Source organism: Loxodonta africana, chromosome 7, assembly GCF_030014295.1.
Source record: "Loxodonta africana isolate mLoxAfr1 chromosome 7, mLoxAfr1.hap2, whole genome shotgun sequence".
NCBI lineage: Eukaryota > Metazoa > Chordata > Mammalia > Proboscidea > Elephantidae > Loxodonta > Loxodonta africana.
In genome coordinates, this window is record NC_087348.1 from 49,441,452 (window position 1) to 49,454,684 (window position 13,233).

General features: G+C 42.3%; 1 protein-coding gene across 2 annotated transcripts in view; it reads left to right on the plus strand.

Annotated features, from left to right (window-relative positions):
- The first annotated feature begins 904 nt into the window (after positions 1-904).
- FBXO3 (F-box protein 3) overlaps positions 905-13,233 on the plus strand; it is a 39,745-nt gene continuing 27,416 nt past the window's right edge. Inside the window, exons 1-3 of one of the 2 annotated variants that reach the window (XM_023550742.2) lie at positions 905-1,033; positions 5,816-5,932; positions 12,161-12,324. In XM_023550742.2, coding sequence (XP_023406510.1) covers positions 930-1,033; positions 5,816-5,932; positions 12,161-12,324 — 385 coding nt within the window. In that variant the 5' untranslated portion in view covers positions 905-929. The remainder of the gene's footprint in view (positions 1,034-5,815; positions 5,933-12,160; positions 12,325-13,233) is intronic. The other variant, XM_003412290.4, reaches the window with a different exon arrangement.

Below are 13,233 nucleotides of genomic sequence, written 5' to 3' on the forward strand. Positions count from 1 at the left end.
CTCCAGGCGTTCCTTGGAAACCCTATGGGGCAGTTCCGCTCCGTCCTATACGGTCGCTATGAGTCGCAGTAGATTCGATGGCAGTGGGTTTTATAGGGAGAAAAATCATGATGACCAAGATGAGTTGCGGACACCCAGACGTAGCTGCTAAGACGCCCATGTACACGCCTTACTCGGTGGATGTAACTACGCCTCCTAAGGTTGTTTCTGCAGCTCGCAGCTTGGAAAAACAGCCTTCCGCTGACGCCTCTGGGTGATTCCCAATCTTACCCTTACTGAGCTTTGCTGTGTACGAGGGATACTTGGGCCCAGGGAGGCTTAGAGAGAGAAACGAGTGGTTTGTAGGATGAAAAACGAAGAGATGCGATAGGTTCTGGAGTCAATGGCGGGGAGGAGTCAGTGTGAGATTTAGGGCCAGGGTTATTTCTCCTGCGAAGCACCTGGGAAGCACCTGGGTTCGAACCGCAGACTTTTCCGTTAGCAGCGAGCGCTGTAACCACTGCGCCACCTGGGATCCTTCCAGAATATCTGGGTGTAAAATTACGGATGAGGACCTGGGAAGACCGGGGCAGACGATTTGGCAACAAAGGCTGGGGGAGGGTGGGCTGGACAAATCTAGGAACAGGGAAGACAGGAAAACTACGAAGATTTGATAGGGGAGGACGAGGGCAACCGGCAGAGAACCGGCTGCACTGCGAGGCCGGGATTTTGCATAAGCAGCCCTGGTAGCGCCAGCGTCGGGCTCACGGCGCGGTGGGCGGAGCCTCCCCGGGAACCGCCCCCTCTGCCCGTCCTGCGGGCGTGGCTGCCCCGGCGGTTACATAACAAACCTGTGCGATCCGCCTGGGAGCTGCTCAAGCGGTGGCGGTGGCGGGGGGCGGGGCTGGGGCGGGACCGGGGCGGGACCAGGCCTGCAGGGGCCAGGCAAGATGGCGGCCATGGAGACGGAGGCAGCCCCTCTGACCCTAGAATCGCTGCCCACGGACCCTCTGCTCCTCATCTTATCCTTCTTGGACTACCGCGACCTAATCAAGTAATGGGACAACACGGATGGCAAGGGTGGGACCATGGGGGGAGAAGCTGGTGAGGCAGGAAGGAATGAGGCCCGGCCTGCCGACAGGATCCCGACTCCTGCGGCCGCCAAAAGGTGACGCCAGGGCCGCCCTTATCCCGCAGAGCCATTCTGGGGGCCCAGACGAGACGGGGGTGGAAAGGGCCTCGCCCTGAAGTCTTCCTTCCGTTTAGGGCCCAGGCCTGAGGAGCGACGCTAGTCTTCTCTCCCAGGCCTCGGCGAGGCCCAGTTGCAAGGGAGGGAAGTGGTGCTCCCTGGTGCCACCCCGCCGCGCCCCGCGAACCCCAGCGTCCTGTACCCGCTCGCCTGCTGGCCTCCGCCCTGCCTGCGCCCAGCCTGGCTGCTTTGGAAAAGCCCCTAGCCGGGCCGAGCTCTTTTCAGCCTGGGTTCCAGGCCTGCGTACTTTGACGCTGGATTGGGCAGGTGGGGCTCCCGAGAGAAGGAGCCAGGCGACCCCCTAGTCCCCCCGCCCCCAGGTGCGACTTTCTGCTGCGCCGTAATCGCTGGCAGGGCTTGCTCTCGGATTTATACTCTTGAGAATTTTGTTTTGTTCCACGGCCGCCTTCTTCATAATTGGATGTTGGATTTTGTTTTTTTGGTGTTGACTTTGGGAGAGCCTGTGCATTTGGGGTTTCCCACATTGCAAGCATTTGTTCCAAAAATAAACACCGGTTGCTGGTGAGGGTGGTTAAATAACCAGTTCCTTCAGAGTTTGGAATTGTCTGTGATGGTGGAAGACATGCCTGTGATGGTGGAAGAAATGCCTGTTATGGTGAAAGAAATGACGCATCTCCCCTCCCCCTCCAGGGGTCAGCACTGTTTACACTCTTGACAGCTGGTAGCATGGCCCTGAGTTTCTTGTGCCACCGCATGTATTTGCAGAGGCGGAGAAATCGCCCTCTTAGGATGGGGGTAGGCGAGTTTGAGTTGATTGTTGTTTTATATTATGTTGGATTCTAGCCACTGGAGGATTGTGTCCTGTGTATTCGGATTAGAAATACAGACTTGGAGTTACAGGTAGCTATTGGTTGGCCTGAGTGGTAACAGAGGGATCATCCGAGTTTCTGGCTGCTACCTGTGTTGTTGTTGTTAGGTGCCGTCGAGTCAATTCTCACTCGTAGTGACACTATGTACCAGAACGAAACACTGTCCAGTCCTGCGCCATTCTCACAGTTGTTGTTACGCTTAAGTCCATTGTGTCAGTCCATCTCATTGAGGGTTTTCCTCTTTTTCGCTGACCCTGTATTAGTACCTGAGAGCACTTTTTTTTGTTGTTTTTTCTCCTAAAGAATATAGTTATCTCTCTATTCAGTTTTTCCCCAAAGCTGAGAATTAAAGTTTATCTTTTCTTTGTTTTTGTCTGAATTTTCTACTGCTATAGCCTTTTTACAAGTCTCACCCTCCCCACTTTTGATTCACGGGCTACCTTGCTGTTAGAGTAATTTTTCTAAGGCAGATTAGGCTCTGTCATTCTCCTGCTTGAACACTTATGCTGCACCCTTATTGCTTACAGACTCTTTAACATGAACTTCTGGGAGCACTTAAGGCCTTTATTACCTGGCTAACCTAAGGCCTTTCAGGCCTTCTTTTCCACTGCTGTATTTACATTGTTTACTCTTACCAAATCAGACCTGTGCCAGCATTCCACACACTTGCGTTCTTTTGTTCTGTGGTTTAAGCGCTTCACTCTGTCTGAAATGTCTGCCTGCCTCTTCTCAACCTGGCAAGATGGAATTCCTTTAAGACCTCCTCCAATCTCTTGCTTCTGCAGAATATATTTGCCATGCTAGACAGATTGTGCACTTCTTGAATGCAAGGACTCTTGTTTATCTTTGTATTCATCATTCATTCAACAGGTTTTTTTTTTTGAGTGCCTGCTGTGTGCCAACCTGTTAAATATTAGGGATGCTATAAGGAACAGGATAGACAAGGTCTCTCTCATGGAGCTTACAGTCTTGTGGGCAAGCTGGAAACACAAGTAAACAAGTGCATAATTATAAGAGGTACTATGAAGGAAATAAGCAGATTGCTCTGGTAAGAATAGGAAAGGGAAGGACAGACAATCAAATTCAAATTGGAAGGAGCTGCCATTTAGAAGGAGCTGCCATTTAGAAGGAGCTGTCATATATGAAGGATGGCATAGAGCTGTCCCGGCAGAAGGAACAATGGTGGCATGGCCTTTTGGAGGCGCTAGAAGGCTGGTGTGGCTGGAGGTAGGGAGTGACTCACAGACAAGGTGGCTTGTGATGATACTGGCCAGGTCATGCAGGAGCTTGTGAGCCAAGGTGAGGAAATCAGATTTTATTTTAAATGCTTAAGGGAGTAATTAAAAGTTTTAAACAGAAGTGACATGATCCCTCCATAAATTTACTGTGGGAGTGAATTGAGTTGAATACCATTGTATTTTATCCACAGAAAAGTTTCCAGTTCACTGCCACTTCTTTCCTGCGCCATACAGCCCAGCTTTTTCAAGTGTCCAGGTCATTGCTAAGCCCTGGCATTTTGGGTACATATTTGCTGAACTGGATTGGATTGGATTGGCCCATTGGGATCATCATATAATATCTGCTGCACAATTTGATTTTGAAATTGCATGATGCCTTCTCTTTGCCAGGGTTATTTATTGCATGGCATTCTCAATCAGAGCTTTGAACTGGTTCATTCTGGTTTGAACCACTGCTGAGAATTTGCATTTCCATCCCCCTAAAACAAAAAAAGCAAACCCGTTGCTGTTGAGTCAATTCTGACTCATAACGACCATATAGGACAGGGTAGAACTGCCCCGTAGAGTTTCCAAGGAGTGCCTGGTGGATTTGAACTGGTGACCTTTTGGTGGCAACCGTCGCTGTTAACCACTATGCTACCAGGGTTTCTTTTCCACCCCTAGATATACTGAATCAGAATCAACAGTTGAACAAGATCCCCAGCTGATTCTTATGTATAATACATTTTGAGACCCACTGCTCTGTTAGTGGAAACCCTGGTGGCGTAGTGGTTAAGAGCTACAGCTGCTAACCAAAAGGTCAGCAGTTCAGATCCACCAGGCCTCCTTGGAAACTTTATGGGGCAGTTCTACTCTGTCCGATAGGGTCGCTAAGAGTCAGAATCGACTCAACAGCAGCGGTTTGATTTTTGATTTGGTCTCCATTAGTGGTTCTCAGAATTGGCACCCAACCAGTATCATTAGCATCTGGGAACTTGTGAGATGTGCAGATTCTGTGCAGGGGTTCAAAGCTCTGTTCTCAGCCCTCGCTGTGCATCAGAATCACCGTTGGCACTTTTTAAATGTATCTGTGCCTGACTTTCACCTCAAGCCTTCAGAGTCAGAATCTCTAGAACAGTAGTTTCCAACCTTAATTGAGATTATACCAGAGATTCTTTTATGTTATTTAACTGCTGGGGGAGGAGAAGAAGAGGGGTCAAGAAAAGAGGGCATGGAAACTGCGTTGAGGAAATCGAAGGGATTCCTATGTTTACAAAAGTTAGTTTGGGCATGTGCTGAGCTTGGCAGAGAAGGATGGAGGATGAGGTTCAACCCCTGCTGAGAATTTGCATTTCTAACAAGTTCTCCGGTGATGCTGATACTGCTGGCTAGGGAATCGGGACCAATTCTCAGAACCCCAGATAGAGCAGTGATTCTCAGATTTTAATATACTGAGAATCACCTAGGGATCTTGTAAAAATGTAGATTCTGATTCAGTACATCTGGGGTGGAAATGCAGGAAGTTCCCATAATAGTCAAACCCACTGCCATCAAGTCAGTTCCAACTCATAGTGACCCCATAGGGTTTCCAAGGCTGTAAATCTCTATGGGAATAGACTGCCACATCTTTGTCCCATGGAACTGCTGGTGATTTTGAACTGCCATCCTTGTGGTTAGCAATTGGTCGCTTTAACCGTTGCACCACGAGGGCTCCTTAAGGGTAGTCAAAGCAAAGTTATTTTCACTACTGTTTACAGGTGAGAAAACTGTTAATTGATTAGCTATTGCCCAAGTGAGATCTTTGAGCACCTACCCTCTAACTTTTGATTCCTCTTTTGAAAGGATAAAAATCCATTTCCCTAATCTTCGGTTCTTCTTCTTGTCAGATTAATCATATAGGGCAGTATTTACAGGATTGAAGCACTATTGTGTTAGTAATCTCTGTAGAGTAAGAAAATTGTTTGCTTCTAAAGTTATATGCTTTTGAACAGCTGATACTGACTGGTATAGCCCTGAATAGTGAACTGTAACTGTTATGGATCTGACATCTTTTATAGGTGGACTCTCTCAGTAGCTGTTGTAATTAAGAAGTGGTTTTGGCTGCAATATTTCTTTTCTTCTTTACGAAAAAATCAAAATAAAAAAAGGGTCTGTAGATTTAGTAGCACAAAAGTCTCATGGAACTTAAAAAAACAATCACTTTGTTTACATCTGAATAACATTTCTTCCTGGATGTAGAAATGACTGTCACAGTAATAAATGTAGGAAAGTGCCTTGATTTCAGATTAACCCCAATGCCATTATATATTATAAACTTTCATATGAAAATTGCAATTGTAGAGGTTTCAGGGTTTGTTTGTAAACTCAAATAGTTAAAATATCACTACTCACAAGGTAGCTACACTAGCTAAGATGTTAAACAGGTCCTAGAAAATATTGTTTTGCAGTTAAAAGGGTAGAAAATGGATAATACAGAAGAGCAAAAAGAATCAAAAAAAACTTTAAATTTAATTTTTAAATTTTTTCTTCTTCTCTTTCATACTTACCACGAATCTGGTTACTGCCAGTTGTTGCTATGTCAGTCGAAGACTTAGCCAGCTATCAAGTCATGATCCACTGTGGAGAAGACATTGCAAAAAATACTGGCTTATATCTGAGTGAGTATGCTGGGAAGTACTGTTTTTTGATAGTAGGCCCTTGGCTTCCATAATAGTAGTTTGTCCTGATTCTCGTAACTCCTTCCGTCTCTATCTCCTTTGATGGCTCTTCTTGTGCCTGTCAGTAAATGTTGCTGTTCTCCAAGGTTTTATCTTTGGCCACTGCTTTTCTCATTCTATGAACTCTGCTGAGTTGATTGTTGTGGTTTATAGTGACTACATGGTTGTTCCTAACCCCCAAATCTGAAACTCCAGCCCCGATATCCCTGCTAAACTTCATACTTGTTTGTAAAACTGTCTTTTGGACCTTTCCATTGGATGCCCTACGGGGATTCGCTGAATTCAGTAAATGTTAACAACTTTGACAGAATGTAAGTTGAGAGTTTGACAGAATAAACAGAAGGTGAGAGTTCGAAAAGGTGAAAGAAAGGGTTATTATTAATTGCTGTCAAGTTGATTTACACTTATGGCAATCCCATGTGTGCAGAGAAGGACTGCTCCATAGGATTTCCAAGGCCGTGACCTTTCGGAAGCAGATCACCAGGCATGTCTTCTGAGGTGCCTTGGGTGGGTTCGAACTGCCAGCCTTTTGATTAGTAGTCAAATACTTAACCATTTTTGCCACTTAGGGAAAGGGTAGGGATGCTAATAATCTTTTACTCAGATTGAGGGGAGTCAGAATAGTAACTAAAGTTGGTGGAGTAAAAAGTAGAGGTTTAAGTATATTGTTTAAAGCTATAAGCTATCCAGTAAAACTAAAAATAAGTTATCAAACATTGGAAAAAGGAAGAACAGGGAAGGCAGAATTTTAGGTGTTACTATTACTTCATTTTTCACTTTAGGGTGACAGTAGATACAATTGATTCTCATTTTTCATGGTAGTTATAGTTATAGTCTATAAAGTTAACTGTAAACACTGAATTAATGAGTACTGAACCATTGTTCCTAGGGGAAATACAAGGTTAGGTTCCTGCAAGCCTCTGGTCACAACATTTTGTCAACCAGTTAATACCTAACTTTGTTTTTCATGTTTCCATTTAAAAGACACCTTATTTAATATATATTGTTGATTCATTATTATTGGATTCACTGCCAACAGCACTATAACTCATGCCTGAATGAAGCTTATCTAACACATATTTTCTCTGTAAGACAAATCATAGTCTTCTTGCGCTTAGGAACACTAGACAACACTTCAGCACTATGGTTAGAGGTGCATTTTAGACAGTGAAATCACCAACAAAGAACAAAAACATGAGAAAAACATAGCAGTTAATTGTTCTTATTGTTAGTTGCTGTCGAGTTGTTCTAGTCGGTTCCAACTCATGGCGACCCCATATGTGCAGAGTAGAACTGATCATAGGGTTTTCAAGGCTGTAGCCTTTCTGAAGCAGATTAGGCCTGTCTTCCAGGGTGCCTCTGGTTGGGTTCAAACTGTCAACTTCTCGGCTAGTAGTCGAGCGCTTAACTGTTTGTACCACCCAGGGACCATCATGACAATTAATAGACCCTGAAAAGGACAGTTGTTCATAGTATGAGAGCCTTATTCACCCTCACCTGGGAATATGCACATTGGAGGACTCAAAATTTTTATTTCTCTGTTCATGTGTGTACATGACTGGGAAAGCACCCCAAGTATTGATGTTGGATACACATAAATTTTGGTGAGTTCACAAATACAGAATCCACAAATAATGAGAATCTACTGTACTATGTAAAATTGATCAAATCAAGAACTAGAGGCATAAAAAATAGAGACAATGCTAGGGGCCTCGATATATGACATAAGTAGTATACAAACCATAATGAACAATGCATAGACACCAGAAGATAAACTAGGTAATTGGAATCTCCTAAAAATTAAACACATAAGCTCATCAAAAGACTTCATCAAAAGAATACAAAGAGAACTTACAAACTGGGAAAAAGTTTTGGCTATGTCATGTTCAACCAGGGTGTAATCTATAAAATACTTCACCTCAACAACAAAAAGACAACCCAATTAAAAAATGAGCAAAGGATATGAATAGACACGTCACCAAAGAAGACATTCAGGCAGCTAACAGACACATGAAGAAAAGCTCACGATCATTAGCCATTAGAGAAATGCAAATCAAAACTACAATGAGATACCATCTCATCCCAACAATACTGGCACCAATCAAAAACAAAAAATAATTATTGGAGAGGTTGTGGGGAGATTGGAACTCATAGGCACTGATGGTGGGAATGCAAAATGGTACAACCATTTTGGAAAACATGGTGATTCCTTAAAAAGCTAGAAACAGAAATAGGACACGATCCGGCTATCCTACTCCTAAGAATATATCCTAGAGAGATACGAGCTGTCACATGAATAGACATATGCACACCCATGTTCACTGCAGCATTATTCACAATAACAAAAAGATGGAAACAACCTAAGTGCCCATCAGCAGATGAGTGGATAAACAAACTGTGCTACATACACACAATGGAATACTATGCAACGATAAAGAGCAATGATGAATCCGCAAAACACATCACAACATGGATGAATCTAGAGGGTATTATGCTGAGTGAAATAAGTCAACCACAAAAGTACAAATACTGTATAAGACCACTATTATAAAAACTGAAGGTTTACACACAGAAAAAAAAATCTTTGATGGTTACAAGGGAGGGGAAATCACTAACTAGATAATAGACAAGTGTTAACATTGGTGAAGGGAAAGACAACACACTATATAGGGGAAGTCAGCACATTTTGATCAAGACAAGGTCATAGAAGCTTCCTAAATACATCCATACACCTCGAGGGACTGAGTTACTGGGGCTGAGGGTAGGGACCATGGTCTCAGGGGACATCTAGGTCAGTTGGCATAACATGGTTCATAAAGAAAATATTTTACATCTTACTTTGATGAGTAGTGTCTGGTGTCTTAAAAGCTTGTGAGTGACCATTTAAGATACATCTATTGGTTCCCCTACCAATAGAAGCAAAGGAGAACGAAGAAAACGGAAGACACAAGGAAAATATTAGTCCAGAAGACTACTGGACCACATGAACCACAGCTTCTACCAGCCTGAGCCTAGCTGCCACCACCAGTCACTCTGATAGTGATCATAACAGAGAGTCCGAGACAGAGTGGGAGAAAAATGTAGAACAAAATTCAGATTCACAAAAAAGACCATACTTACTGGTCTGACAAACTGGAGGAACCCCTGAGACTACGGCCCTGGATACCTTTCTAACTCGGAACTGAAGCCACTTCTGAAGTCTACCTTTCAGCCAAAGATTAAAGACCAAAAAAAAAATCCAAACCTGTCGCCGTCGTGTCCGACTCATAGTGACCCCATAGGACAGAGTAGAGCCGTCCCACAGAGTTTCCAAGGAGCACCTGGTGAATTCAAACTGCCGACCTTTTGGGTTAGCAGCTGTAGCACTTAAGCACTATGCCACCAGGGTTTCTAAGCCAAAGGTTAGACAGGCCTGTGAAACGATGACACACATTGAGAAAGTGCTCCTTATTTCAATCAAGTATCCAAGACTACATGGCAACACCTGCCCAAAAGCAAAGATGAAAAGGCAGGAAGGGACAGGAAAACTGGACTAGTGGATGTGGGGAACTCATGGTAGAAAGGGAGAGAATGCTGACACATTTCAGGGATTGTAACAACTGTCACTAAGCTATAAATTTTTGAATGAGAAACTAATTTGCTCTATAAACTGTCACCTAAAGCACAATAGAAAAAAAAAAGTAGGTTTTTATTCCCGAAAAGAAAAAGAACTAGAGGCATAAACATTTAAAATTATACAGATACATTCCAGAAGTAACTGAAGTTTCCTTTGAGGAGTTGCACTGAGAATAGGAGACTAGTCTTTCATCATAAGTTCTTTGGTACTGTTTGATTTTAATAATATACAGAGAGAGCAAGCCCTGGTGACACAGTGGTTCAGAGCTACGGCTGCTAGCCAGAAGACTGCACCAGCCGCTCCTTGGAAACTCTGGGGCAATTTTACTCTGTCCTATGGGGTCACTATGAGTTGGAATCAACTTGACAGCAGTGGGGTATATATTATTTGAAGTAACAATAAGATATTCCCCTTCCTCTGCCCCCAACCCTGACAAAAGTAACCCTGAATTGGAGCTGTTCTCTTCTCCCCATCCTTAAACCTGATCCTCCTGGATTCCCAGTCTTCATGGCAGCACTATCCACTGAGACACCTAAGCCAGATCCTTGGTCCCCTCTTTTTCTCTCCGTACGTTCACTTACCACACCTTTCTGATTTTAGCTTCTGCCTCTTGAATCTTCCGGTTCATGTCCGCTCACTTACCACATTTTTAGTTCAGTTCGTCATCTTTTATTGGGACTACTCAAAACCCTCAACTCTATGCTGCTAGCTTAACCAAACCCAAAACCTAATCTGTTGCTGTCAAGTTGATTCCGACTCATAGTGACCCCATCAGACAGAGTCGAACCGTTCCAAGGCTGTGATTTTTATGGAAGTGGACTGCTACATCTTCCGCAGAGCGGCTGGTAGGTTCAAACTGCCAACCTTTTGGTTAGCTTGCATCCATTAAATTTACCGTTCCCAAACCATATCCACAAATCTGCCTGTTTAACTCCCCAGTTATACCCTTCAGTGACTCTCCACTTCCTACAGGATAAAGTCCAAGCTCATTAATACGTTACCCTGAGGCCTTCTGTGGCTGCCTTATTCTCTCCCTCTTCTAACTCTTAATTTACCTTCCAGTAATACTGAAATATCTCATAGTTCACTAGAGACACCTTAAGGTCCATGGGTGTTGCATAGAGTTTGTGCTTGACTGCTAATATAAAGGTTGGCAGTTTGTACCCACCCAGTGGCACAGCAGAAGAAAGGCCTGCTGATCTCCTTGCATAAATATTACAGCCAAGAAAACCCTGTGGGACGTTTCTACTCTGTAACACACAGGCCACCATGAGTCAGAGTTGGCCTGACAGCAATGGGTTTCTATTTTATTTACAGATAACCTACTGTTTATACTTCCACGCTTTTGCTCATGCTGTGTCTTCCACATGTGCAGGAGTTTCCCATCTTTTTTTTTTTTTAAACTCAGTAATTCTTACTCGTCTTTTAAGAGTCTTCCATGAAGCCCTCCTTGAATCTCCAAGTCTAGTTAAGAACCTTACCTTCATGGTCCCAGAGCTCTCTGTCAACATTTCTGGCTTCACGCCTAACATGTTACGGGAGTTATCTACATAACTCTTTCTGATTAAACTATATATTTTTTTAAGATAAAAAATGTACTTTATTATTTATGTTCTCAGTGGCTAAATGGGCACTCAATAAATGTTTATGGAATTATACCAAATAGAAATGTTGCCTCCTGTCTGGAGGGGAGATCAGAGGGCAGGAGGAGGGTCAGAAGCTGGCCGAATGGATACAAAAACAGAGAGTGGAGGGAGAGAGTGTGCTGTCTCATTAGAGAGAGAGTGACTAGGAGTATATAGCAAAGTGTATGTAAGTTTTTGTATGAGAGACTGACTTGGTTTGTAAACTTTCACTTAAAACACAATAAAAATTAGAAAAAGGGAATTCAAAATGTAAGATCACAGTTTCTAGCCAATCTGTGAAAAGATGAAGCTTTCAGTGATTCTCCCTATTTTTGTGATAATGTCTACTGATGATCCTGTAACCTTCCTTGGATTTGGGAAGACATTAGCTCTGGCATCATGCTTGTCCACGTCCCACTTTTGTCTTTTTGAATATATGATGATGAAACTTTCTTTTTGCATTACTAAAAAAAAAAAAATGTTGCATCATATAATTGCTTTGATTCTTTAAGATTTTCTGGCTAATTGTACCCAATGTAAATACATTCAATTAATATTATATCATTAGATTCTAAGTATTCTCTAGAATAGAAAAATACATATACCTTTTTAAATTTTATAATTGGTATAGTTTTAGGATTAACTTGAAATTCATACTCCACATACTCTTTACATTATATTTTATTAGGGAGCAAAAAACTTAGAAAAAATAAGTAAAAAGTAAGAAAAGAAGTTATTGATAATCCTTCCATGCCAGCTATAACTCCTATTAAAATATTTGGTGTATCACTTTTTGCTACCTAGTCTGCTTAAATAAAAGAAAGCAAAAGTAACCACAAATTCCCAATAAAATATGTTGGTAAGTGTCTAAAATACATGTTAATATCATATCAAAAGATTTTTAATCTCATTTTTTTATCTATCTAGGGAAGAGAAAACACAGAAGAATCAGTGTTGGAAATCTCTCTTCATAGATACTTACTCTGACGTAGGAAGATACATTGACCATTATGCTGCTATTAAAAAGGCTTGGGATGATCTCAAGAAATATTTGGAACCCAGGTGTCCTCGGATGGTTTTATCTCTGAAAGGTACTGAAAATACAGGGTCTCCCTACCTGATTTTATTTACTGTTATTGTAAATAGATTAAATAACCTTGGGCCTCTATTATCTGTGCTAACCTATGCCTGTGTGCTAATCCAGCACTCTCTGTAGCTGAGCATTCACATTTGGCCAAGGAAGTAGAAAACCACCACTGTAAGGACTACGTATCCTCCTCACTCTAGTGCTCGCCCTAGTTCTGCCTACCTTGGGACCCACTTGATTATCTGTTGGAAGGGCAAGCTGAACTCTTTTTATCCTTATATTTATTTTAAATAAAAACACTAGTAATACTAAGATTGCTTGAGGATAACTACTGTGATTTCTTTTAAAACTTTTTTTTTAATTGAAAAAACTTAGCCTTCTGTGTTAACCATCTCTTACTTTTAGTACAAGTAGGAGGAAAAATGTTTGTTCAACAGCCTAACATTTGGAAAGTACCTGGGTCCTTAACAGTATAATAGCAGCATAAGAGTTTGGAAATTTTTATTGCTATTTTGACGTTTACAGAACAGTGAAATGGAGATTTAAAGTCAGGTCTATTTGACTCCAGAGTCTGCTCTTTCTCCTACACGATGATTGTCCAGTCTTGACAAGAAATATCAACAAGCTATTTCCCATTAATATTATTTGTAGATTTACGTCCACGAAAGTGCAGAGATAGATTATAGATATATTGCTACTTGATTAGTCTCCAAGTTATTTCACATGCCTCCACTGAAAGAAATTGTACACGTTTTGGTTTGGCTAAGCTGAAATTGGGGTCAGTTCCTCTCAGGTGTTTTCCTTCCTTTAGAACTAAGGTTTCTTAAAACGGCATTCCTTTTACATTTCGTATTTCCACTAGAACTTCCCATGCAAATATTCCTTTCATACAAATCATGATTGCATGACTAGG